General features: G+C 56.1%; 1 protein-coding gene across 9 annotated transcripts; it reads left to right on the forward strand.

The window, feature by feature from the left end:
- The first annotated feature begins 4 nt into the window (after nucleotides 1-4).
- On the forward strand, nucleotides 5-24575 carry LOC143695576 (uncharacterized). Of its 9 annotated transcripts, XM_077189180.1 has the most exons (7): nucleotides 5-120; nucleotides 2512-2635; nucleotides 16709-16803; nucleotides 20237-20356; nucleotides 20808-20985; nucleotides 21074-21218; nucleotides 21712-24575. In XM_077189180.1, the coding sequence occupies exons 1-7, from the start codon at nucleotides 20-22 to the stop codon at nucleotides 21957-21959; spliced, it is 1011 nt and encodes a 336-aa protein (XP_077045295.1). In that variant the 5' UTR covers nucleotides 5-19; the 3' UTR covers nucleotides 21960-24575. The 9 variants fall into 9 exon arrangements, 1 of the variants encoding a protein (XP_077045295.1); XR_013184942.1 differs by lacking the exons at nucleotides 5-120; nucleotides 2512-2635; nucleotides 16709-16803 and adding an exon at nucleotides 16810-17932 and having other exon boundaries at nucleotides 20808-21583; XR_013184944.1 differs by lacking the exons at nucleotides 5-120; nucleotides 2512-2635; nucleotides 16709-16803 and adding an exon at nucleotides 7323-7930 and having other exon boundaries at nucleotides 20808-24575.
- The last annotated feature ends 1585 nt before the right edge of the window (nucleotides 24576-26160 follow it).

A 26160-nucleotide genomic window follows, 5' to 3' on the forward strand; every position in this document is an offset into this window, starting at 1 on the left:
CCCTTGAGTGCCTAGCCTCATGAATATTAATAAGGTGGTAATTAAAATGCAGGGACACAGCAGGACGGATGCAGGCGCTGCCTTCGGAGCGCTGGGAACGGGGGGAGCGCGTCTTTCCAGGCAGGTTTTGATTCCGTTCTCTGATGAAAAGAAGAAAACGGAGCCTTCAACTTTAATCAGTTTAGAGTTTTTTTGACACGACATATCTTTAATTGCTGATATTTCTGCTCTTCTCAAACCCGGCTCCACCGACTCCAGTCTAAGCGGAGATAACGAACCACGCTGAAGTGCCGTGGATTCGTGCTGTATTTACGCCTCGACTTGTTTGCTACTTTCTTGGGGTTTCACCTCTCTGCCTGGGGTTGGAATGTACAGCCCTGCTGCCGCTTGCCTCTGCAGCCAGGTGTGAGGGTGGAAATGCAGCCCTGCACTCTGCCTAACACCCCCCTCCTAACCTGCTCCACTGCATCCTTAGGGAAAACTGCTTTTTTTTGTGTGTGTGTGTTTTGTTGTTTTGGTTTTTGTTTTTTTTTTGGTAGTAAATCTCTCTTCCTGGGGCTGTGTGGTGAGCTGAACTCGGGTGTGATGCCACCTGTTCTGGGTGGTGGGGTTGGAGGATGTGGCATGGGTGATGGTAATGAGAAGGATGGGTAGGGTTGGGTTGGGTTGGGTTGAGTTAAATCGGGTTGGGATGGGTTGGAAATCAGATCTCCTGAGAAGAGACTCTATTCCCTGCTCCAGAGGGGTTCCTGGAGGGTCCTGGGAAGGGTGCACGGGGCAGGCTCCGAGGTCTGTGAGGAAGGAAAACCAAAGGGTTCATCTCTCTTGGAGAAGGGAGTTACTGCAGTGGGTCTGGTCCATTGGTGGAGAACCAGGTTCTGGAAAAATGAATGGAAAGTCCATTTGGTGCCCAAATGGAATGTCTTGTGTGTGGGAATTGGACCATGCCAAGAAGCCAAAACAAGGATTTAGTAGGCAATTTCTGGTAAAATGAAAAAGAAAAGAAACCACAAAATACCCCATCCCTGTGCAAGCAATTGTTTTAGGTAAAGCCAGAATGTTCGGTTTAGCCTGAAATGTTTTTGTTTTGTTCTATTTTGTTTGGGATTTGCCTAATTTACTTATATCTCTTCTTTTACGTTGAGACAATTTTTTTACTTGAAAAACATAGGCTTTTTTTTTTTTTTAATGAAGAAATCAAGAAGATTCTTTTAGAAAATAACTGAATACAACAGGTGACATGGAAGAAGGTGGTTTACATCTTTAAAGCCATCTCCTCTGCCTGGCACTGGCATTTCCTTTTTTTCATTCCAAAGAGTTTTTCAATTTCACCCTGAGTTTCAGGATGATTCAGCCTTTTTGAATCTTCCAATTGTTTGTGAGTTTGCTATTCCCTCAAAACCAAACAAAGAAAATCCCCCTCAGCTCCTAGAAAGATGAGAGTGACCAAGAGAGTAGAGCACAGTGCAAGTCCCCATCACAGCCTCCCAGCTGGTGCCTCCCTGCCAGGGCTGGAGCTGGCCATGGAAGGACAATGGGGACACTCCTGGATCATGGATGGAGAATAAAGGTTTTGCCCCACCTTGGAGAGACGGTGCTACCCAGAGAGCAACTGAGTTTCAGGGCATTGCTCAGATGTGTTGGTTTGCTCCTGCATCCTCCTGAGTCCAGAGGTGTGTCCCAGGAGGATATCCTGGCCTCCAGAGTTAACTGCACTCCTGCAGTGCTGTTTCTCCATCCTAAGCTTTGGAATTTTCTCTCACCTGGCAACATGTCCTTGTGCCCTACCTATGGGAGAGATAGAAAAGAAGAGCTGCAACATCTTGGACCCCTTGAGATTTTGTTGTCCAGTGTTGGAGCTGTTGGTGCCATAGGGTCTTTTCCATGGTGTTTTTCTCTAAAAATGTGGGATCACCTTATCTACCAGGGGCCTGGGTGTCCTGGGTGTCCTTGGATGTCCTGGGTGTCCTGGGTGTCCTTGCTCTGCCCATGGCAGGCTGACATCTCCCTGCTGTCCTCCCCATAGCAAGGGAGCAGCTGAAGCAGAAGCAGCTTTGGGCTTTACTGGATTTAACAGCTGGATCTATCCCCTTTTGCTCTGTTTTTCTTCACCCAAGGTAAACAATTTCCCACGTGAAGGGAAGGCTGGTGAGCCTGGATTGAGGTAGGGGTTGGGAATTGAGCTGAACTCCTTGGCTGGCAGAACAGGTAATTTTGTAGGAATGCCAGCTAAGTTGGCTTTCCTTAGCCATGCTGGAGCTGTGAAATGTGAGGATGAGCCCATCAGGGATCATGGCACACACAGGCAGGTGAGGGACTAGGAGATGGGAGCCACAGGGAATACAGCACCCATGGAAGGGGCCATCTTGGGATCAGCCAGCCTCAGCCTCAGGGGCTGGTGGATAAACAAAGCTTTGGGTGTTTAGTAGGGGGAAAAAAAATATTTTTCCTGTGTTATTTTTTTCTTCTCTGCTTCTCCTCGTTCATCGTCTCCTCTCTCCTTTCCTGCAGTGCTACAACAGCTGGTTTGAGGCAGGACAAGGGAATGTCCAGCCAGTGCCTGAGCTCCCCTTCACCCCCCAAACCTCCCACTGCTGCCATCCAGGCTGTGCTGAAAAACCTCGGGAAATATGAGGTGTGCCCTGCAGATGGGGTGAGGGGGCTGGGGCACTGTGGGGACAGGGACAGCCCTGGGCAACAGCCTTGGGCATGTTGGCAGCGCAAGAGCCTGGGGTGGAGAGAGGGAGAAGGTATCACCGTGCTGTTAAGGGAGGATTTAGGTGGTGAAACACAAATGGCACCTGGTGACTTGTGTGGGGAACAGAGGCTGGGGTTGGGCTCAGCTGTGAGGAGCATGGGAGGGAGGGCACAGGATGGGCCCCAGGTACTGATTCCTGGTGACATCCCCCGGCAGTCCCAGTCACCCCCGAGTCACATCCTGCTTGTGCTGGCTCATGTCTCATCCTGCTGCCTGCAATTTCTCAATCCCTTTCACTCCTGCCAGCGTTTCCCGGCTGCTGAGGTTGCTGCAGGGCTTGTGGGACAGGCAGTGCTGGAGGGAGCTCCCAAGGCACCAGAGAATTTGGAATGGGAGTGTTTTTGCTCACCTGGGGATGGTCAGAGCCTGGCCATGCTCTGGCTCCTGGCTGTGTCCTGCCATCACGTCTTTCATGCCCTGACTCTCGGCTGTGTGGGGCCACAGGGGCTTTGGCCATGAATCTCCTGGTGCAGAGGGAGGGCTCCCAAGTCCCCCACAAACCCATCCTGCTGCCTCCAGCCCCAGCTGCCAGGGCAGGCAGCTAAGTTAGGACTGAACTGGAGGCTTATTCCCCTCCTGTGTCCTGCCCTGAGCCCTGCACCGAGCTCTGGCTCTGCAGGGCCGTTTGGGAGAGCAGAGCTGGGGCTGCAGATCCTGCTCCTGCAGGGCTGAGCCAGCCTGGCTCAGAGTCCCAGCTGAGCCGTGCTTGGGTCCTGCAGAGAACACAGACACTGAGCTCCATCCTACCCTGTTTCACAGCAGAACTGCCATTTAAGGGAGGATTTGGAGAGAAGACATCTTCTTCTTTCAGATCCCTTTTGCAACGCTGGACCTCGCTCTAGAGACCATCCCAGCAGCTCAGGGGTGATGCTCTGGCAGCAGCTTTCCCGTGCCTGCCGGGTCCCTGCCTTGTGCCCAGTGCCCTCTCCTCCTTCCCAGCCCCATCTCCGGCGGGGCTGCGCTTGCAGCTCTCCCGGCGCGGCTCCGGGAAGGGCAGTGTCCTCCTGGGGGACGCTTTGTGCCCTGGCACGGGAGCGGCGGGGCCGAGCCAGCCCGGGCGGGGGGTGAGCGCCGGCCCAGCCGCTGCCTCCTGGCTCCGCGGGGCTGCTGAGCTTAGGATTTCTGGCCTTGGAGTCCTTCTGCATTGGCCAGGAGATTTCAAGGGGAGTTTTTGGCCCAGCAGGGAGATGCTGCAATACACCAGCAAGCTGGAGCCTCGAGGAGGCAGAGGGGGGGGTCAGTTCTTAGCTCTGCCACAAACTCACTGGGGTAACCTTGGTCAAGGCTTTCTGCTGTGCTTGCCCTGCTGTAAAGCAGCGCCCTGTGTCCCACAGCTGTGCTGGGAAATGTGCTTGTGCTCAGAGCCTGGCTGGCAAGGGGGGAGAGTGGAGGGGATTTAGCCTCGGAGGAGCTTTCCCCCTGTGTGGTTTTTAGCCAGGTGTGACCCCACCTTTTCTCCTGCTTCCGACTCCCTGTGCTGAAGGAGAAGCCGAGTCCCAGCATTCGGCACAGGGCTGCCAGCTCCTGCCAGGGCTGCACTGCAGCAGGGCTGAGCCAGGGATCCCTGAGCCCGGGGATCAGTCCCTGCAGACCTCACAGCTGTGGGGCTGGAGCTGCTGGTCCCTCTGTGACCTGTGAGCAGCATCCTGTGGGATCACAGCTGCCACCCTCACCCAGCTCTGAGGCCCCTGGCAGGTTGCAGGCAGGGGTGGGGGTGCCCAGGGAGCACCTGCGGCTGCATCAGGAGCTCCCACGGGCCAAACCACGGGGACCATGGTGCCACATTTTGCCTACAGGAAGGCAGGATACCTCCGAGGGAGCCCAGGAGGGTTATTGCACCCCTGTAAGTTTGGGGCTGAGAGCACCACTCACCGTGCATCCCTTCCTCTCCATCATCCTCTGGGCAGCCCTCAAGGGAGAACGGCCGGGCAGGGACCCAGACCAGGGGTCCCGGGAGATGGGGAGAGGTCTGGGCTCTCCACTCCTCCCCTCCAGGGCACGCAATGGTTAAATTCCTTTCCAGCTGAGCTGGCAAGCAGAGCCCAAGCATATTAGTCAGATCCCTGTAGGGGGTGGGGAGGAGGAAGGAGAGAGCAGCGAGGAGGGGCCGGAGCGAGCCGAGCCGAGCTATTCTCCGGGGCGCGAGTGCAGGGAGGCAGGCGCAGCAGGGCTGCTGCTTCCCAGAAACTTGATTATTTTTAACCCAGGAAGAAGAAAGGAAGGAAGGGGAGGAGGGGGGGGGGGGGGAAGGAGGAGGAGGAGGGGGTAAATCTGGAGGAACTGGAAAACAGGCAGTTGGCATTTGCAGCCAGCTTTGCAGAGGGGAGGGATGGAGAGCGGGAAGGTGAGCGAGGGTCGTGGTGTGGCACAGGGGTGCCAGGGCCGCCCATGTGCCTCCCGCACGGCCCCGGCCCTGGCGCGGTGCTCAGGACAGGACAGGACAGGATGCAGAGCCGTGCCAGGTCTGGCTGGTGCTGCCCCTGCTGCGGCCAGAGAGCTCCGGCTGCCCCGCGCCTTCTGCTCCGGCCTCTGCCGGCACACGGCGCTGCCCGGGCCGGCCCGGGGGCAGGATGGGACCGGCTCCCCTCGCACCGCCACTCACACGCACACACACACACACAGCACGGCACAGCACAGCACAGGACTGCACAGGACTGCATGGCACGGCACAGCACTGCACAGAACAGAACAGCACCGCACGGCACAGCACGGCACGGCACAGCATGGCATGCACAGCACGGCATGGCACAGCACAGAATGGCACTGCACAGCACAGCACAGCATGGCATGGCATTGCACAGCACAGCACAGCCCAGCACAGCACAGCACAGCCCAGCACAGCACAGCACAGCTCAGCACAGCACAGCACAGCACAGCACAGCACAGCACAGCCCAGCACAGCCCAGCACAGCTCAGCACAGCACAGCACAGCCCAGCACAGCACAGCACAGCACAGCTCAGCACAGCACAGCACAGCACAGCTCAGCACAGCCCAGCACAGCACAGCTCAGCACAGCCCAGCACAGCACAGCACAGCTCAGCTCAGCACAGCTCAGCACAGCTCAGCTCAGCACAGCACAGCACAGCACAGCCCAGCACAGCCCAGCACAGCTCAGCTCAGCACAGCACAGCACAGCACAGCTCAGCTCAGCACAGCACGTACACCAGCGGTTGTGGCTTTCCGGATCCCTCCTCTCCCTGCTGCTGGGAACTGTGGCTGTTTCAGAGAGCTGGGGACACGCAGGGGACACTCAGGAACCCTGTGGGGCTCTGACTGTGGGCACATGTTGGTGGCTTCATGGGCTGCTGGGGGACCCTGCACCTCCCTGCAGGGCTGAGCCTTGCAGGGGCTCTGTGGGGAGCTGGGGCTCCCCTTCTTCCAAAGGCTCAGCCTGCCCAAGGGAGGAGCACTGGAAGTGGCATGGAGGAGAAGGCAAGGCCTTTCTTTCTTGCATGTCCTTCCTAGGCTTCAGCAGAAGTCTGGCATTGGAGACTGGCAGAGAGGCCTCAGTGGCAGCCCCAGTGCATTTCATGGCTGTGTCCATTCAGGTCTTTGGGAAAACACTCCCCCAAGCCCACAAGTCAGTCACAGGTCTGGGTCAGGGTGAGCTGGCCAAAATCTCCTTGTGAAGGTCAAAGCCCAGGCTCACAAGGGGAGGACCTGCCACTGCTCATGTCACATATTTGTTTCACTGCAGCCCCCACTTGTGTTGGAATCTCAGTGTCCTCCATGGCTGGAGCATTACCAGCCCTGGCTGTGGAGCTTTGCTGGAGCTGGACACCCCATCTTGAGATGCAGAAGCCCGTGAGGGAGCTGAGCACCCACAGCGTTGGGAGCTGAGGACACCACTGAGATGGGACATGAGCAATGGGCAGAGCTGGCATCCCCCTCCTCTGACCCTGGGACCCCTGCAGTGGGAAATGGCATCATCTCCACACACACACCATGGCCAGCCAAGGAACAAGGGGACAAGTGCCTCCCCAGGCAGGTTTTGCCACCCTGGCCCTTTGTGCTGTCACCTCCTCTGATCTGCCACAGCAGCCAGATCCTGAATGAGACTGATTTTATCCACACAGCAACATCAGTGCCATGCACCCAGGGGAGAAAAAGTCCTTGATTTAGCAGACATGACCAGACCTGGCCAGAAAATTGATATTGTTCCTCAAAGGCAGAGGGGGACAAGGACAAACAGCTGAGTTGAGCCGGTTTGGGGTCAGGCATTGCTCACAGTACAACCCACGCTGGCAGAGCATGCTGGCTGCTGGGGTTTGCTACAGAAATGCCTTCTGACAAAGGTGTCCCTGCACTGAGGGGCCCAAGTGGGGCTCACCAAGGATATTTGCCATGGTTTAGACCCCAGGGCAAAGTCACCCCATCCCAGCTGAGCAAGCTGAAGCTGGGGAGCTTCCCTGTTGCCAGGCTGGATTGCTAGTGAGGAAATCATGTCCAACCTGCTGGGTATTCCCTCGAGCCTCCTTTCCAAGCATTAAAAGTGCTAATTAAACCAGAGCTGCTCCAGTATCTGGAGGGATCAGCTGCCTTTCCCAGCAGACAGGCCAAGAGCCTCTGCAGGGATGGTGCTTGGTGCCATCCAGCAGTGGAGAAGGTCACTTGGCCATGCTGCTTGGTGCACCCAAATGTAGGAGATGGGTGGCACAGCCCTGGAGCTGGGGATGCTTCCAAAGGGGCTCATCTGCAGGGCAGCCCCGTGGACAGCTGAGTGGGATCATCACCACCCCCAAACCCATGGAAGTGATTGACACAGGGCACTCAAATTCTCCTGCTCGCCTCTTCCCCTGTGAGGTATTTGGAGCTGGCTGTCACCACAGGGCTGGGGGGGCACGTGGCGGGTGTTTCCAGCAGGAGGCAGGAATTCCTGACTCACAGCCAGTTCTGGGTGTTAATTCCCTCCTGGGAGCCTCAGCCACATCCCAGACCTGCAGACAGCACAAAAACCCCTCAGATGGCAAAGGGCTCCAGAGGGGAAAGGGTAACTCCTCTAGCTGTGGGTGGGGAGGCAGATGGAGGAGAGGACAGGAGGGATGATTTTTATTCCTGTGGATTTGCAGGAGTGACCTCCCATGATTTCCTGAGACCCAAAGGAGCTGAGAGGAGCAGTGCACACTTGGGGTGCCCAGCTCTGGGATTCACATCCCCTCTGCTTGGAGAAGGTGTGTGCATCCCCTGGACCCTGGGGTGTCCATCTGACCATCAGCTGTTGGTCTGGGGAGCAGCTCCACGGGCACTCACAGCCAAATGCTGGGGAGCTGCCCCTCCATGGGACACCCCGACCTCCCTCCATGGGGACCCTCCCCACCACTGCCATGCCCTCAGCCCTGTCCCCTGGGAGAGTTGGACCCAACAGCTGCTCCCCAAAAGCAGCCAAAGGCCCAGGGCTGGCTCAGGAATTGTTTGCACCCGTGGCCTCCTCCAGAGCCGCTGCTGTGAGGGCACCTGGGGCTGGGGCTGGCGGGGGGCGATGGAGGAGCCTCCGGAGAGCCCCTTGTGCTGGAGGGAGCCCAGCTAACCGCCGGCAGGGTATTTTTTTTCTCCCTCGCTCTTTGTTAAGCTCCCTTTCAGCTGAAATGGCAATGCCTGGGTGTTCTGAGCTGACAATAATTGCTGCAGTCTAGACACTGTCTGGTATGAGGCACGGGGAATCAAAGAGGCCCCTTCTCTCACTGCGACTTTCACACATGCTCCCTCGCTCCGGCTCCTTCCTTCTCCCTCTCCCATGTTCCCTTGGTCTTTGCCTTCCTTTTTTTTTTCCCCCTTGTTCCCCTCTATCTGCCTCTCTCCGAGATGGAGGAGAAGCGTCAGCATCTTCCCCCCCACGCTCTCCCTCTCTGCCGTCTGTTCCTCTCTCCCGCTCCCCCTCTCCCTCGCTCCTTCTCTCATCTGTCTCCTCTCTCCTTCCTCCACTCTTACCTTTATGCTATTCCCTTCCTCCCAAAGTTAGCAGAGAAGCAGGAGGGAGGGCTGGCAGCGCCGGGGTTTAACTCTTTCCTCACCCTCTCGTAGGTTCTCCTCCCCATCCCAGCCCCTTGCTGGGGCCCAGGGTGTCTCTGCTGTTTTGGGGTGCTGGGCTCCTCTCTGGGGCTGTGCCATTGGTGCTGGTGGGGGTTAAGGAGGTGCTGTCAGGGCTGGTCTGGGTCAGATGAGGCCTGGTCAGGGCAAAGGGGGCTGGACCTGGATCCAAGGGGATCTCCTTTGCTCTCTTTTTGCCTTCCCCACACCACAGGTGGCTCTGGCTGCAAGGCAGCCCATCCTTGGGGACACAGGTTCTTCCTTCAAGTGCTCTAGAAAGCCAAAGGGGTTTTTCCCACCCACTCCAGACCTCAGCAGAGCTTGCTGTGCTGCTGGGAGGTTGATCCCAGCTCACACATGGCTCACAGCAATGCTGTGCCTCAGGCTGAGCTCAGCTGCCCTGGCACTGCCCTGTGCCCACTGCGGGCTCCAGCCGAGCCACGTCCCCCTGGCATTTCCATGGATCCCGTGTGGTCAGTTCCAGTCATGCTCAGGAATTGGGCTTTTCTGCTACAATGTATTAACAGGTCATTTCCAGCTCAAAACAGATCATTTCTATTAATCTCTGATCCCTGTGCAGAAGATCCATTTTCTATAAAGCCCAACAAACCCTGTCAAGTTTTAGTTCATGTGAGATCTTATTGCAGAGAATGGACCATAAGTGGGGAAACTGAGGCAAGAGACTGTGAACAAATTGGGTCAAATCTGCCACAGGGCGACACAATCCCCTTCTGTGGGACCCAAATTTGTCCATCCATGGACACAAGTGAGCAGCTCTCCTGTGACCTCCAGCATCTCACCTCCAGCCGTGCTGCTGCTTACCACGGAAAAGTCACATTAGGAAAGTATGTGATGTATTTTTAACTGTCTATAATGCAATTGAACAGCTGGAAAGGAGGAAGAACGCCAGCCCCATGCAATCCAACAGATCTCTGCTGTCTGCAAGCGAGGGTTCTGTGGACTGAAGGGATTTTGGATGGTTGGAGACCTTGTTTGGGAAAAGGGCAGGAAACAACCTCATCCTCGAGATGGGCTCTGACTCATGAAAGGCAGCGTGTGCAGGATGGAGGTGGGAGCTCCCAGCACTCCCAGGGTGACATGCCTGTCCCCAGAAGCCACCATGCTGAGTGCTGTGGCCAGGCTCAGTTCCCCAGAGAGCTCAGTCTCTTGGCAGTGCTTTGGCTTTGGGATTCTTTGCATGCTCTGGCAACGGGACCTGCAGGGGAGGGTTCTGGGATCCCTCTGCACTGGAGGCACTCACCACAGGATTTATTTCCCCCTGCCATTCCCAGGTTCCTGCCCTGCTCCCAGGGCTGGGTGTGCTGTGGAGGTGGGTGCTGCTGACTGCACCATCACCCTCCTCCCCCAGGATGGGAGGGGTGTGTGCCCCCCATGCTGCTCTCCCAGCCAGCCCCCAGCACCCTCAGCTGTGCAGGGAGGGAGCCCAGCAGGGCTCTGCTGTGAGCAGGATGCTGTGCCCAGGGTCTGGTGCATCTCCTGCCTTCCCTGCCCACATCCCATGGGAGCCTCTGCCCCCAGTGCACCAAGAGCCTGCCAGTGAGGGGTAGAATGGTCCATGTTTGTGTTCCTCTGTGCCAGCCAGGTGGAAGTGCTCCTGCTGCCAGTTATGGGTCTCTAGTGGGGCTGAGCTCTAATGGGGATCCTCTACAGTGTGGTGGCTCTTTGGACAACCACAGTAGGGTTTATCTGGGTTGTTGGGGTTGTTTTGCTGCCTCCAAGCAGCTGGGTGCTAAAAGGGAGTGAGTTTGTTGCCATCACTGGCGTTACTCCCCTGTGCTTCTCCTTGGAGGACTTCTACCCCACAACAGTCCCCAGTACTGAGAGGCAGAGAGTGAGACCCATCCTCAGCCTCATCCCAGGGGACACCCCATGGCAAGGCTCCTGTGAGGCTCTGATTTTTCCCAGGACAGTGTTTGGGGGCTGGAAGCTGCTGGCAGCTGGTTCCTATATTCAGGCTTTTGCACACACACTGAAAAATGAGCAAGGGGATGGCCCAGCAGGGAGGAGGCTCAGTGAGGGGGGTCTCTGCTGAGCCCTTGGAGGATGGAGGACCCAGGGATGCTCAGAGCTGCTGCCATTTGCTCACGTTTTTGTGGGGGAAGTTGTGAACTCAGATGGAGTCTCCTTGGGCTGGGGCAGAGCATCGCTGGGCTTAGGAAGGGCTGAGAAAGGGAGAGAAGCAGAAACAGGGAAGGGAAAGCAGGCACAGGGAAGGGAAACAACTCACTGAAGGTCATCCCTGGGCCAGTGGCACAACCAGGAATAAAATCCAGGTGTGCTGAATTGGTCCTTAGGTTGTATTCATGCGTGTGGTTGCATTAACACTGCTGTCCCTGAGCAGGAGCCAGAACTAGAAATTGTTTCCCAAAGCCCCTGGTGCCTTCAGAGAGCCACAGTGCTGGCTGTGGGGCTGGGAGAAGGAGAGGTCTGCATGTTTGGGGTCCCTTTTCCCCTAGAGGGTCTTCCAAGCCTAGCTGTGTGGACGGGGAATGCTGTTGGATGCTGGCTGATAAGGCAGAGTGGTTCAAAACACTGCCTTTATTTGGAAGCTTATCTCCAAATCCTAATGAAAACACAGAGGGAAGCCAGGGACAGCAGAGGGGGAGGACTCACACCCCGGCGTGGTGGGGACCCAGCTGGGCCATGCTGAGCAGGGCAGCCTGGTGGGGGTGGGAGTCTGGGGCTTTAAAAGCTTTGGGACAAAACCCAAGGAGCCAGGGCAGGACCATGGGTCCCACACCCGAGCAGGGAGAGCCTGCAGGGGCAGCTGCAGCCCCGCTCTGAGGGCCCTGAATTTGGGATTCCTCCAGAGTTGTTTTTTTTTAATTAGGGGCTCAATGAGGAAGAAAAAGCTTGAAACCAAGGAAACAAGGGAGACAGAAAGGGAAATGTCAGCTCCTGCAAGACAGAGCGAGCTGGCTCCAGCACCCTGGGGTGAGGCTGGGTGCTGCCCCTGCTGCCCTGACCGCTCCTGCGTGGCTGTGGTGCAAAAAGGTGGCCAAATTGAGATGCAATGAAGAAATGAGAAGGTGAAAGGAGGTCTTGTGCAAGGAGGGATGAAGGGCTTTGCCCTGGAGGGTGCTGAGCTGCTCAGGAGAATTTGTTTTGGTGCAAGAGGGATGATGGAGGAGGTGAGCAGAGTTTTTTAGGGTTTGCTCCAGAGCAGACGGCAGCTATGGTGGGCTCAGCAATCTGAGCTGGACTTCCCAGACACCAAAATAATATTCCCAGACCAAAAGTTATGAGGTAGAAGGGCTGGGAAAGCTGGGGATGAGACATGTGCGTGTGTGTGGATGCAGCCGTGGCTGTGCCAAGCCCCATAAATCACAGCAGCGCGGCCTGAGCCTCCACCGGAGGAAATTCTTCCTTGCCAGGTCTGAACATTTCCCCTCACCAGCCTCAGCTTTCCCCACCATGCAGCAGAGACTGGAGATCCTGATGATGGCAAGTGCAAAGGGTTTCTGGGAGCATCCCGGAGGAAGGGTTCTGTGCCCCACAGCCCAGGGCCATGGGCAGAGCCCTGTTCTGCCCCTCCCCGGGGCTGATCCGGAGCGGCTCTGAGCCCCTGGGGGTGTTCACCACCATCGCCCCATCCCCTGCTCTCCTTCCCCCATCCACGGCCGGCCGGGCCCAGCTTTGCTGTGCTGGGGGAGCGTAAGTTGATATTTTCCTGCTCGTCCCCAGAGGGTTTTTTCCATTACACAGGCAGAGCGGAGCTGCCTGCTCGCCCGCTCGCCCGGCTCCCCCGCCTGCAACCTCTGGCACCGCTTTTCCAGCGGCACATTGTGCAAATGTAACCTTTCAGCGAGCCACTCCTACGGCAGGAAGCCGGGGGGCTCCGCTGCTGCCAGGAACGCAGCCGGCGCGGAGCTGGAAGGCAGCCCGTTAATCAGAGCCGGCTGACAGCGGAGCGCACAGCCTGGGCAACAGATTTCTGCTCCCTCTCCCTCGTTCGCGCTGCCTCGCCTGCCCGCTCCCGCTCGCTGCCGCTCGGCTACACGGTCTGCCCTGCCATCCCGCCTGCCTCCCCATCCTCATCCTCATCCTCATCCTCCGCTTCCTCTCCATCCTCATCCTCCCCTTCCTCTCCATCCTCATCCTCCGCTTCCTCTCCATCCTCATCCTCCGCTTCCTCTGCTTCCTCATCCTCCGCTTCCTCTCCTTCCTCATCCTCCGCTTCCTCTCCATCCTCATCCTCTGCTTCCTCTCCATCCTCATCCTCCGCTTCCTCTCCTTCCTCATCCTCTGCTTCCTCTCCATCCTCATCCTCTGCTTCCTCTCCTTCCTCATCCTCCGCTTCCTCTCCATCCTCACCCTCTCCTTCCTCTCCATCCTCATCCTCTCCTTCCTCTCCATCCTCACCCTCTCAGGGTGCCAGCAGGGCTCCTGCTCCCAGGACTCGCTTTCCCTCCCGGTGCTGAGCAGGAGCTGCCCGTGGCTCTTGCAGGAAACCTTTTGGGAGGCAGGTGGAGACCTGTCCCAGTCGCCACCGTGAGGAGGGGACCGCTGTGACAGCCGAGGTGAAGCACACCAGGGATGCTGTGCCAGAGAGTGGGACCCTGTGTGGCTGCAGTGCCCCCCAGGACCTTGCACAGTGTCCCCAGTGACCCACCCAGCCAGGGGCTCCCTGTGACACCCCAGCCAGGTGTCTGAGCTGGGTCACAGCCCTTTTTCTCTCTCTTGGAGGCACCCAAATAAATGGGTGCCTCTCCAAATAAATGGGAGTTTTGTGTTGGCAGCAAACACATTGAGGGGGCTCCGTCTGCACCCACACTAGCCCTGGCAGCCCCTGCCCCTCAGGAAGGTTTATCCCTGGCTCGTTGCCCCTGGCTTGTGGCAGCCCCATGGGCCCAGTGTGGTGTCTGGGATGGGCAGGATCCCCTCCCTGGTAAGAGGGGCTGGCTGGGGGGAGCCAGGCTGTCCCATCCAACCCCCGTGGCTGTGCCCCACTGGGGAGGGCTGGGCTGGGTTGAGGTGGTTGCATTGGCCAAGGCAGAGGCTGGTGGGGCCAGTTTGGGTGGTGTTCCCCAGGTGCCAAACACACCTTCATGCCCAGGTAAAGTCCAGTGAGAGGAAAAGGCAGAAGAAATCCCATCATCACCTGTGCAACAGGCTCCCTTTGGTGCAGGCAGAATGCAGGGCAGTGTCAGTGCTGGGCACTTGTGCACCCTCACTTGGGCTTGCTGGGAGTAAAAGGGCACCAAAAATGGTCACATCCAGCCCTGTTCTTGCCCAGTTCCTCCTGCCCCTGCAAGATCAAACACTGAATGTTTTTCTCCCCCAGTGAGGTTCTGCTGGAAGCACCAGGGATCCCTTCAAACAGGGACGGCTGCACAGTGCTGTGACTTTGAGGCAAAGATACATCTCCTCCTAATTGCATAAAAAACACCAGTCTAAGCACTGTGTGGGTTCTGGGCTCACAGGCATGGCTGAGCAGAGATGCAGGGGGCATTTTTATCTGTTCCTGGAAGTGGGTTTGCTTTGCTGAGGATGAAAGGTTTGATTTTTGGAGCAATTGAGCTGGCATGGGCTGGGCTGTGGGTTCAAGGGCTCTTCCAAGTGCCCTCAGCCTCATCGCCAGCCCAGCCACTGCAACCCCCTGCATTTATTTTTTATGTCTGATTTCTTCCAGCGTTTGAAACACAAAATGTGCTGCATTGTAGCATCTGTTTTTGTGGTATTTCCAGCCCAGCTGGAAGCAGGAGGCACTCAAAATTCAGAGATGGAAAAAAAAGAAAAAATCTGGTGAGATTTTGTCTTCCTGCCAAACTCACCAAACCCGGGATGCCAGGAGAGCCCTGCTGTGGGCACAACATCCCAGGGCCTCAACTCTTCCATCCTTTTCTGGTTGTCTGCTCTTTGCTCATCCCAAACCATCCTCTCATTCCCAAATCACTTTCAGGACGCTGCACAAAGCCTGACCCTGCTGTCGGAGCTGCGGACGGGCGGATAATACAGTCGCTGAATTTATTTCACCTTTTCCTCTGGTTGCGAATTGTCCGGGAGCAGATGGCGATTTTCTCAAGTGTATCCGTTATTCGAAGTCACTCACTGAGACAGAGATGGCTCAAACAAATCCCAGGCCCCCTGCAAAGCCATCATTTGGTCTTTCCATCTGCCCGGCCGCCGCTGTCGGCGTGGGCTTGGCGTCCGCCCGCGCGCCGGAGGGGAGCAGGAGCCCGGAGAGCCCCTGGATGTGGTCAGCCCCGCTGTCTGCACCTCTCTCCCACTTCATCTCTATGGAATGCTGAGCTCTGAAGGGTGGCAGGAGGGCCTGGGATCCACATCCCACCTTTGCTGGGCTTTGGGAGGTTTGGGGCCTCACACGGTGCCTTCCTGCGCAGTGACGGGGTGAGGGGAACTCACTGGGACAGTGCCCAGCTGCAAACTGGGAAGCTGCTTCTCAGGAGAAGATGCCAGAGGCTGTTTCTGGTGCACCTCCCCTCCTGGCCCCGGAGGAAATGGGTGTTTTTAGGGTGGTGAAACACCGAAACAGCCCCAGGAAACCTGAGACCTGATGTGTGCGGTGTCCCTGCGGCACAGGCTGGTGTCACAGCCAGGGCTGGAGGTGCTGAGGGTTTGTATGTGCAGGGATGCCCAGCTCTGGGTGATGGATATGGAGAGGGGACCTGCAGAAGCAGCCTGAGGATGACTGTAGGTGGCCAGAGCCCTCCCTGTGTTGGTGGCACCCTCTTAGAGAAGCCTGGGCAGGGATGGGCTTGGACTGGTGGCTTCTGCCAACTTCCCAGGAGATCTGTGTGCCTGGGGCTCTGCTCTGGGTGTTGGTAGATTGGGAAGGGGTCAGGTGCAGGATTTGATTATCCATCCCCAGGATAATCCCCACCCCAAAAACCTAACAGTGTAATTGTCAAAATGAAGACAACCGGGGAGAAACACGTGAATTCTCAAGCTCACTCTCAGCCCAGCAGTCAGTCCCTGGAGCTGGGGCTCCAACTTCCCCACCCAGAGAGGGGCTGAGCCAGAGAAATGCTCCTGCAGCGATGATCTGCTCCCTCCTCCTGGCCGCATTTCCTTTTTTTTTTTTTTTTTTTTTTTTTACTTTCCACATCTTTCTTATTCCCTTCCCAGCAGAGACGCGGAGGTGGCCGGAGGGGACTCGGTGTCCTCTCACAGGGATACCAGGGCCATGCAGAGGGCACTGGGGGGGCTGTGAAGGGTTTTCAAAGGGTGAAACACTTTGAAATGCAGCTTCCTCTCCCCTCTTCACCTCCCCCCGGGCTAAACAAATACCCCCCGGCCGGGAGATGCCTCCCGCATCCCGCAGGCTTTTGTTCCCAGGCTTTTGTCTGGGGCTGGGAAAGGGGCCAGGATCCCTCAGCCTCCCCAGGGACACACATGCAGACAGGGTCTTGCCTGCTTGGGATGTTGAGAGGCAGGAGGGAGGTGAGAGCTGCCTGTGCCCGCTGCCACAGGGCTTGGGGACATCCCATGAGCCGTCCTGGTGTCCCTTCGTGGCCTCCAGCCGTTCTCCCCGTCGCCTGTCACATCACTGGCACTTTCTGCCTGTCCCTGGGAGCTGCTCATGGCACAGGTCCTGGTTCATCCTGTCCCCTGTGTGTCCATACTGCCACCAGCACACGCTGCAGGCTCTGTGCATGGCCAGTGCCACCAGGTCCCTGTGGCCACCCCCAGATGCCAGCTCAGAGCCACTACCTGTGGCACCTTCCAGCAGAGGGTCACTGGCTGCATCCCCATCACAGCCACACTACAGAAGCCCAAGCAAAATTGTGTGGGTTTTACAGTGACCTCTGGCCCTCAGGAACCCATCACCTGGCTTTTCATTTACATCCCAAAAGCCACTTTAATTACCTCGGGGAGGGATCACTTCAGGGAGCTGATTTTTGGGGCAAAATGTTGATGGGAAAAAATCCTATGAACAGTCAAACAACCCTGAAGGGACCGAGGAGACTCGAGAGCCAGCCTCAAGCCTGTCCCTGCCAGTGACAAGAAACACCTTGATGAACTCTGAGCAAAGGTGAGACTCCAAACAAACCCCTTGCAACCAAACCTTCTGGAAACCAAACCCCTTCTTTGCCCCGGGGCAAAGTGTTTCTCCGGTGACTAAGTTTGGAAGAAAACAGGATTGTTTGAAATGTCCCTTGTTGTTCCTGCCTCCCGCCAGGAATCACAAAAAAGAAAATAAATACCCGATTATTGTTATTGAAACTTTGAAAGTTCCCCTGGGAAGAGCAGAGAGCGTTTGCCCCAGCCCAGCCCCTCGGTGCCCCTGTCCCTGCTCCAGCCTCCCCGGGCAGCTGCAGCCAGAGATGTGCGGAGCCTTTCCAGACAACAAAAGCTCTCTGGCCGCCTGATTTCCCTCTGCCTTATCTCCCTCCGCGATAGCCAGGTTATCGGGAAATGGAAAAGGGCTCAGGACAGCCTGACCCCAATCCCTGGGGGACAGGAGATGGTGGCGGGTGCGGGGGCGAAGCTTTGCATGGGCGGGGGGCTGTCAGCACTCAGGGTCCCGTCCTTTTCCTCCCACTGACGCCTTCCTCGCGTGCGGTGGGGTGAGCAAAACCTCTCTGGGGAGCGGCTTTGGAGCTGGGTGGGCGCTGGGAGCTCCGGTCCCTCCCGGAGGCGGCCGGGGCAGGCGCGGGGCTGAGCCCCGGCGGGGTGGGCCCGGGGACGGTGGGAGAGCAGCCCCGGCCCCGCGCTTGTCACCCAGACAAGAGATCAATAACTAATTTCACTGCAGCAGCAGCGCCGGGTTTTTTCCAATAATTGTGAGCCGGCGGTGGGGAATGAGGCTCTCAGCACCGCTCCACAGCAGCCTGCACCCGATCAATCGCCACACCGCTGGGGCAGCAGGAAAACTCATTTTTCTCCTTTTCTTCCCTCTCCTCCCTTCTCTCCTTCCTGATCCCACTCCATTCCCTCCTCCTCCTGCTGTGGCGCTGCCTGAGCTGGGGGCTGTGTCCCCCCCACGCTGGGTGGGATGTGAGCTTGGGCTTTCCCGAGCTGGCCCCACGGCGCTGGGGACAAGGCTGAGCCTCCTGCGCTGCCTCAGCAGCCCGGAGCACTTTGGTCCCTGCCACCCACAGGCTGGACCCGGCTCCTTGTGCAGAGCACCGGCCCCAACAGCTTGGGTGAAGGTGGCAGAGGTGAGATTTCTCCTCTCCTTGTGGGATAAGGGGCTCCCAGGGATGCTTTGGCTGCTGTGTTGTGACTTTTGGTGGCCTGTTGGTGCTTTTGTGTGGTCCAAATGTGACTCTTACATTTTATGGCCTTTTTTCCCTGGGTTTTTATTCCCTGAGTGATTGGTTTGTTCCAGGTCAAGGATCCTACTGAGTTTCTCCCGTAACTATCCTTTATCCCCTCTGCTTCTGCAACCCTGCAGTGCCTCAGTTTCCCTCTATACCTATGGTAGAGGGGACTGAGAACATCCCTGCCTGCTCCTTCCCATGCTGTTATGAGCCACCATGAGCTCCATGTCCCAAGGCAGAAGGTGTTGCTGGTTCCCAGCTCACAGGGCACTGTGTGGTTTTGGGGTTCCCAGGACCATGGAGTCCCTGTGCCTGTGAGGTGGAGTCAGGGGTGCTGCATGCTCAGCATCTCCCTGGGACTCAGAGATGCTCCAGGGTGGGATCTGGAGGCACCTCTGGGTTGTGCATGAGGTGCTTGGGTAGGGCAGGGAGCAAGGCTCAGCTGTGAGTTTGTCACTGCAGCACCTTCCAAGCCCATCCAAGCCCTGTACACCCCATGAGGGTGGCAGCAGTGCAGCCCCTTGTTCTGCTCCCTTATTTAAGAGCCCTCTCACTGGTTCCCCAGGAGCATCCCCATGAATTAAAGACTGCCTTTGCTGTGGAGCATGGAGAGCTGCCTGCATAATTTCAAAGTTTTATGACTTGCCTTGAAGGCTCCTATTGATTGGGGTCCTCTCTGGCTGATGGAGCATTTAGTATGGCCTGGACTGGGCAAGCAAGGCTGGAATCTCAGCCTGTCCAGCCCAGCTCAATCACAGCTTAAAACCTCTGTGGCATGAGCTGCTCCTGGGAGAGTCTCCATGTGCATGTCCACACCAGAGCTGTTTGCACTTTGAGGGGCTTTTTGGCTTCTCAGTCTCAGCCCAAGAGCTGAGGCTCCCCATGGGGCCATGCCACATCCCACATGGGTTTAACCTGGGGAATTATTTCCCTGGGTGGGTTTGATGCAGCTTTAGGAGTTGGAGTGAGGGCATCTTGAGGGGTTTCTGTCCTGCTGAGGCTCCAGGCACTGCTCACTGGGGCAGCAGAGGGATGCTCATTGGGATTTGGGGTTCCTGTGCAGCACCCACTGCTGGGTGCCAGCAGCAGCTTCCCCCTGGGTCACGCTGTGCTGGCACAGACACACACTGAGGAATCCAGGAGCATCTCTCCACAACCTCCATCTGCCCTGTGGCTTGGACAGGAGCTGGCACCTTCACTTTCAAGCTCTCCCTGCTACAGCTGGAGCCTGTGGGGCTCCAAGGGCCACGGCACAGCCAGGGAGGGCCACGGACCCTCCTTTGTGCTGAGAGGGAGGTGGGAGCACCCCCAGCCCAAGCACCCCCACACCTGCCATGCCACCACTTTCTCTGGGCACCACACACAACTGGGGCTTTGCCCCCTCCACCCCATGCACAGAGCTGGGGCTGCTGGCCAGGAACCCCCTTCCCAGTGCCTGGTTGACCTCAGAGAATGCACTGGAGTTGGTGGCGAGTGTGGCCAACCTGTGACTCTGCGGCCATAGAATTGGCTACTTCCATCCTCTCCCGATTTTTGTGTCCTTGGGGGGCCCCTGCTCTCACTCCCTGTTCCCCCCAAGCCCAGGGGGGCCAGTGCATGGCTGGGCTGGAGTTTGGGACAGCGGGAGGGAGGTGGTGGGAGACCCCCTGGCTCCTTTAAGAAACCCACAAGCGGCTCCAGAAAGCAGCTCAAGGTCACAGCGGGAACCTGCGGACTTGGCAGCAGCCAGCGAGGGAGGAGGGATGGAGGGAGGGAGGGAGGCAGCCCGAGATCAAAATGAAATCACAGCCAGGGAGAGGGGCTGGCTGGCAGCACAGAGCAGGCAGGAGGGAAAGGGGGGAGCAGCTGAGCAGGACACGAAGGGAGTCCCACCCATGGGTGTCCCCCAGGATTGCTGCAGCCCCAAGCCAGCACAGAGCTCTGAAGCTTCTCTGTGCCCCCCAGCTCAGAGCCCTGTGCCCTCTGCAGCTCCAGCCAATGTGCCTACGGTGATTCAAGCCAAGGAAAGTTCCTTTGTGCCCCTGGAGCCACCCTGGGAATGCTGGAGTCACTTCCCTCCCATGGGACTTCCCAGGCTCCACAGGAGGTTTTCCAGCTCCAAGAGGAGCAGAGCAGAAGGAAGCTGCTGGCTGGGAGGGTTGTATCCTGCAGCTCATGGCATGGTCCACTCCCAAACTTTTACCTTATTTTCTTTTAAAGCAGCAGCTCCCCGAGTCCTGTGATCACTGCTGAGTCTCTGCCTTCTTTTTGGGCCAGGAGAACCTTTGGAGCCACCTTCACCAGAGATCACAGTGGACAAAACCAAGTCTTTAAAGGCTCAAGGTAGTTAATACAAATTAATTAAAAGCTCACAACGTTTCATTAAAAAAAAAAATTGCTATTGAAATGAACCTCACAGTTCTGGGTGCTCACTTGCCCTCTGGGCAAGTAAAGCTGGGTGAAGTGAAGGCACCAGGGATGAAGATGAACACTGTTGGAGGGAGGATGTCCACAGCAGGGTTTGCACATCCCTTCACAGCCTTGGGACCTGATCCTGTCCCAAGACCACACAGGGAGCCCCTGGCTGAACCCACTGGGGGTCTGGGGGCACAGGCAGACCCAGCCCAGGCTGAGCTTGAGCTGTGGCTCCAAAGCTGCTCATTTTGGGGTTGGCTCAGCAATGCCCAATTTTAATTTTCATCAGCAGGATTAATCTGTGGAGTTATTTTCCCTTCCTCCCCCTCCCCTTCCTCTCCTACCCGCTTTATTCAAAGAATTTGATCATTTCTCCCAGGAGCTCGGCACCATTAACATTCACTCCCAACGCGTGTGAGCTGTGCTGCATCCCCAAGTGCTGCTCTTGCTGCCAGCCCTGGTACCCAGCCTGGTCATCAGCTTCTCCTTCCAACAGCCTGGGCTGGGAGAGCCCCTCCACCCCCCAAATCCACTCCTGGAATCCCCCAAATCCACTCCTGGAATCCCCCAAATTCACACCTGGAATCCCCCAAATCCACACCTGGGATCCCCCAAATCCACTCCTGGAATCCCCCAAATCCACACCTGGAATCCCCCAAATCCACACCTGGCTGCTGTCACAGCTCTGCAAAGGAGGATGGCATCCTGAACTCCAGCTCTGCTCTGCAGATTAAAACCAAGGGGCTCTGGGAAGAACACCCAAGGCAGAGGAATGGCCAAGAGTTACAGGGTTTGGTGATTTAAGTCAAGAAGATTGGTGACCTGGGGCTTTCCTGGAGTGACAATTTGCAGGCTTGCTTTTCATTAATAACAGTTAACTAACAAATGACTGTTGCTATTATTACTATTATTACTGTTATTATCATTAATGTTATTAAATATTGCAGGCCAGGCTGCCTTCCCTGTGGTTAGCACAGCCTCATCCATCCAGCCTTGGCTCTGAGTGCTCCATAGGTCTGGGTGCTGTAGATCCATGTGCAATCTATAGAATCTATACAGGAAGGTGTTTGATCTCAGTTTGCTTTCTTTGCTCAGATGAGCTCTGAAGGGGGCCCAAGAGCCTGGGAAATTGGGAAAAGAGGAAACTGGAGCCTGGTGGGTTGAATGGTTGGCTGGATTGTGGTGGGGAGCACCATGACCTGTGCCCAAACCCAGCTGGGTTTCACCCCTGGGGTTCCCCAAAAGCTTTTCCAACCCCATTTCAGGCCCTTTTTTCCTCACAGGTGCCCCAGCAGCAGCACTAACCCACATGTGCAGCCGCTTGCTTTACATCCAAAGGGATGCTGATGGGCAGTGCCAGTGCCAGGCAGGAAAAAGGAACTTTTGCAGCATCTGCTGCCTGTTGGATGCTGTGAAGGCAGCAGTGGCAGCACCTGCCTGTGTGCAGGCACTGAGCTCACCTGTGCCCACCACGATGAACCATTTCCTTCCTGAACATGAGCCCTCCCGGGATGTCCTGCCTGGGAAATGAAATCAGCTCTGAATGGGAAGTGCAACCGAGCTGGCCCAGCCCAGGAAGAAAAAGGGCAGCAAAAGAAAAACAAATTCAGAGGATGTAATGGAAAAAAAAAAAAAAAGTTAAATGCTGTGTGTGCTGCTGTCCCTGTCACTCCCCCCACGCCCACAGCCGTGGTGGGAAGGCTGGCTTGTCCCACCGAGGCGGTGCAGAAAGGGTGATTTTTCCTTTAGCAGGATTCCTGCTTCACCACGGTCCTTTCCTTCCAGTTCTGGCTCTGGAGCAGGGAGCAGCTGGGTGCTGAGCCCGCCGCAGCCCAGCCGCACTGCCGGGCGAGGGCAAAGAGGCGTTCGCTGAGACGGGGAGCCGAGAGCTTTATTTTTAGTCTTGGTTTAACAAGTATTAATTAATAAGAGTGCAAATGCTAATGCCGAGATGACACAAACTGCGTTGCCTGAAATGAATGTTTGGGGCTTGTCTGTGCCAGGATTTACAGCCGGGTGGGTTCACAGGGGCGAAATCATTGCTCAAACTGCAAGGATAAGCTGAGCCGGCTTCTTCCCACCGAGAGCGGCACCGGCCGTGCCGCAATGGGATGTGCCGGGGGCTCCGGGGCCGCGCCGGGGCTCGGGGCTGGGCTCGGGGCTGGGCTCGGGGCTGGCTCCGCAGCAGCGCCTTGTGGTGCCACACCAGCTCATCCCTGCCTGCCGAAATCTCCCGGGAAGTTTTGCAAAGTGAGGATTATTTTAGGCTCTGCCCGTCGGAGGTGCAGGGTCATGCCTTGCAGAAGGATTGTTTCACCTAGTGAAGACCTCGATCTTTGGAGGAAAAGATTCTCTTTCCCCTGGTCAAATCCCTCTGTCCTGCTCATTCCCTGCCTGCATCTTCTTGCCCTGAGAGCTGGGCTTGGCTGGAGGGATGGCAGGAGAATGAGGAGGTGAAGAAATTCCCCATGGCAGCAAGACTTGAAGAGTTTTTCCCACCAGCACCAACATTCTGTCTGGTTTTGCTGCTGGCATCACAGAAATTATGAACTTGAATCTCCATCACTGTTAAGGCTGTTTTAGGATGTTTTTAGGTTTCCAGTGAGGTGCTGTGAGACAGCGATGGTGGCTTGGGGTCCTGTGGGTTGTCCAGCGACTTAAACCTCTCCAGTGGGGCTTTTGAATCAGAGGGAAGAGCTCAGTCAGGCCAGATCCAGGCCAGGTTTTCCTCTTTCTTTCTCCTCTCGGCTGCAGGCAGGAGGGAGCTGCTACCTGCCTGACACAGCTGCTGCTGCTATGGAAGCCCAGCTGCCTCCAGCGAGCCCTGCTCACCCGGGATGGCACGGCAGAGAGCTGGGGAGTGTGGCCAGGGCAAGCTGGGCACGGGCCATGCACTGGGAGCCAGGGACACTGCTCGGTGCCCACACTGCATCCTCCCTCTGCATCCTCCCTCTGCATCCTCCCAGGGCACACCTCATCCTCCCCAGGGTGCTCGCTGCATCCCCAAGCAGAGATAGGAGCTGGCAGGACTCCCATAGAGGGATGGGATCCCTCAGCCTTCTCATGCCAGGGGTGTCCCTGTCACCTGAAGGGGCTCAGCTGCCATTTTGGGAAAGTCAAGAGGGGCTGAGTTGTTTTTTTTCAATGGGCTGGAAGGATGGAAGGATGCAGCACTGACAGTGGGCAGGGAGGTGTCACTCACCAGGGTGATGTGGTGGTTCAGGGTGAGGATGGGACTGTGGGGGGCTGCACTGGGGCTCAGCAGTGCCAGAAAACCCCTGGTCTGGGGTTTGGGTGGTAGACTGGAGCCACTGTGTCACTGGAGCAGGTTTCTTGGATGCAATGGTTAGATCTTAGAGATTAAAGCAATTTAGCCCTGCCTCATCCAAGCCAGCAAACAGCACCAGGATTGGGGCTGAGGATGCTCTGGAATCCTCCCAGCCCTTCACTACCCCACAGGGACCCAACCAGGGCACTGGGGACCACACAAGAAATCCCCACCCATGGCCTCACCAAACTCAGCCATGTCCCTGGGGCTGGATGAGGCTGTGCCTGGGTTTTCCAGGGAGGGATGCATGGCAGGATGGCGTGGCCGTGGCCCAGGGCTGGCTCCCCAGACAGCGCTGCCACGCTGCTCTTCAGCAGCTCTGTTCTATCATCGAATTTTAATTTAGTTAGTTGAGTTCTTTAAACAGTGTGAACTTGCTAAGTGCTTTGCATATTTTATACTCATGAGTAACATTTATCAAACAGAAAGTACAATTAATCAAAGAGGGGAGCGTTTGTAACTTGGAGCAGTTTGTATTCTCTCTCTTTTCCTCCCTGCTGTACCTTTCCTCTGTGTCTCCCTCCTCTTCCTCTTCACTGCCCTGCACTGCCCAGGGAGCCAGGACATACACACTCCCTCTTTCTCTTTTCCCTCACCAAAACCTGTACACCACACAAACACATTAAAATGTTTTTTTATATTATGTATGTGTGTATGTATATCTGTACATCTATATATCTATATCTGTGTACCTATACATATGTTTATACCTATATCTATCTGCTATCTGGTATACAAATACATGTGTATATATGAATTATGTATATGGTATGCTATATATATATAATATATGTAGGAATAAATGGTTCATTTACACTATATGTTTGTATATATACACATATATACACAATTATATTCACAATATTATGCACACATTGTATTTATATATATACTTATTGTATTTATAGATATATGGTATTTATATACACAGTATTTATATATATATATATGGTACTTATACACATAGTATTTATATATATTCACTATACACATTATCTACTAGCTGCAGTTTATAGTCTATCCCATCTATTATACTACATATAATAAATATGGGGTTTATATTTTGGTCTGCTGGGGGATTCAGCAGTGCTGGTGGTGGTGCTGCAGCCTCCTGACAAGAGCCAGCAGCCAAAGGAGTGAGGTGGGATGGACAGTTCCAGCTCTGAGCTGTGCTGGGTGCACACCTGGCCAGCAGAAGTGCCTGACCAGCTCCAGACTGTTTGGGGACAATGACCAGTGGCTGGTGACAGGGACATGGGAAGCTCTGACAAGGGCAGAGTGTGGCTGCAGCCCCCCAGCCCATGTCCCCTCTCTTCGCTGGGCAATTGGGATGAGGTGCAGACCAGGGGCTGCTTCTGGAACAAACACTAAAGGGACAATGACCTCTGTCCCCAAGGCATCTGTGTTTAAGGGCAGAATCCCCCAAACCCTGTCAGTTTTTGGCTACAAAGGCCCTTGGGCAACATGGGTGAAGCCCCTGCTGGTACCTGGATAAGGACTGGCACCAGTGCTGGAAGATGAGAGGTGACAAAGGACCCGTGTCTCTGCTGTGCTTCTGAGTGTCTTGGTGGCTCTTGGCAGAGCATGGAGAAGCCCTGACCTAATTTATTCTGACTTCCCAAGCCTTGGCCATGGCACAGCAGACCTGGCTGAAGGAGCTGGGCAAACATGGGCATGGTTTGAACCATGTTTGGCCAGGGTTGAACCCTGCTGGGGAGGCAGAGCAGAGGAGATGGAACATCCCCTGTGGTTCCCAGGAGAGTCCCTCAGGGCTCTTCCCATGGCCTTGGAGGTTTCAGTGCTCTGTTAATTGCCATTAATGGCAGCAAACGGGGCAGGAGGTGCCCACCTGGACCCGGGTTAAACGGCACTGAGGGAAGGGCCGTGCTGGCACTGCAGGACCTGCCTTGCAAATCACCTGCAACAACATGTGCCGTCCTGGTCACCTCTTCTCAAAAATGATAGTGCAAAATTAATTAGAATTAATTAATCAGAAAAGGGTAATAAGGGTGATTAGGCACCTGGGGAAAAGAAAAAAAATATTCCTGAAGAGCAATCGCAGCACCATGATTGCCTTGGAAGGTGGCGAGCGAGTGGGAGCAGGAGGGAGGGTGTGCAGGGAAACAAATGGGCTGGACAGAGGGGTCTGGGGGTGTTTTCTGTCTCCTCACACAAGGAATTACTGAGTGACAAGATTGAAACCCGTCAGAGGAAAAGCATTTCCCAGCAGCAGTGACCACGGGGAGGCAGCTGAGCCCAGGAAGGCACGGGCGGCTCTGCGGTGCGGCTGGAGCTGGGGCTGCTGCTGCTGCTGCCACTCTTTTTTGCAGATTTGGCTTTGCACAAACTGGCCCCGAGGTTGGAGGTGTCTCCAGCAGAGAGTGGGACTCAACAAGGAGTCCTC

Source organism: Agelaius phoeniceus, chromosome 21 (genome assembly GCF_051311805.1).
Source record: "Agelaius phoeniceus isolate bAgePho1 chromosome 21, bAgePho1.hap1, whole genome shotgun sequence".
Lineage (NCBI taxonomy): Eukaryota > Metazoa > Chordata > Aves > Passeriformes > Icteridae > Agelaius > Agelaius phoeniceus.

What these genes read in the sequence shown, in the direction of transcription:
- LOC143695576 (XM_077189180.1), top strand. Translation starts at nt 20, where the DNA reads ATGAATATTAATAAGGTGGTAATTAAAATGCAGGGACACAGCAGGACG. An exon ending in AAAACCTCGGGAAATATGAG is followed by an intron (nt 2,636 to 16,708) that starts GTGTGCCCTGCA and finishes TCCTATGAACAG; the next exon opens with TCAAACAACCCTGAAGGGAC. An exon ending in GAATGGCCAAGAGTTACAGG is followed by an intron (nt 21,219 to 21,711) that starts GTTTGGTGATTT and finishes TTTTCCTCACAG; the next exon opens with GTGCCCCAGCAGCAGCACTA.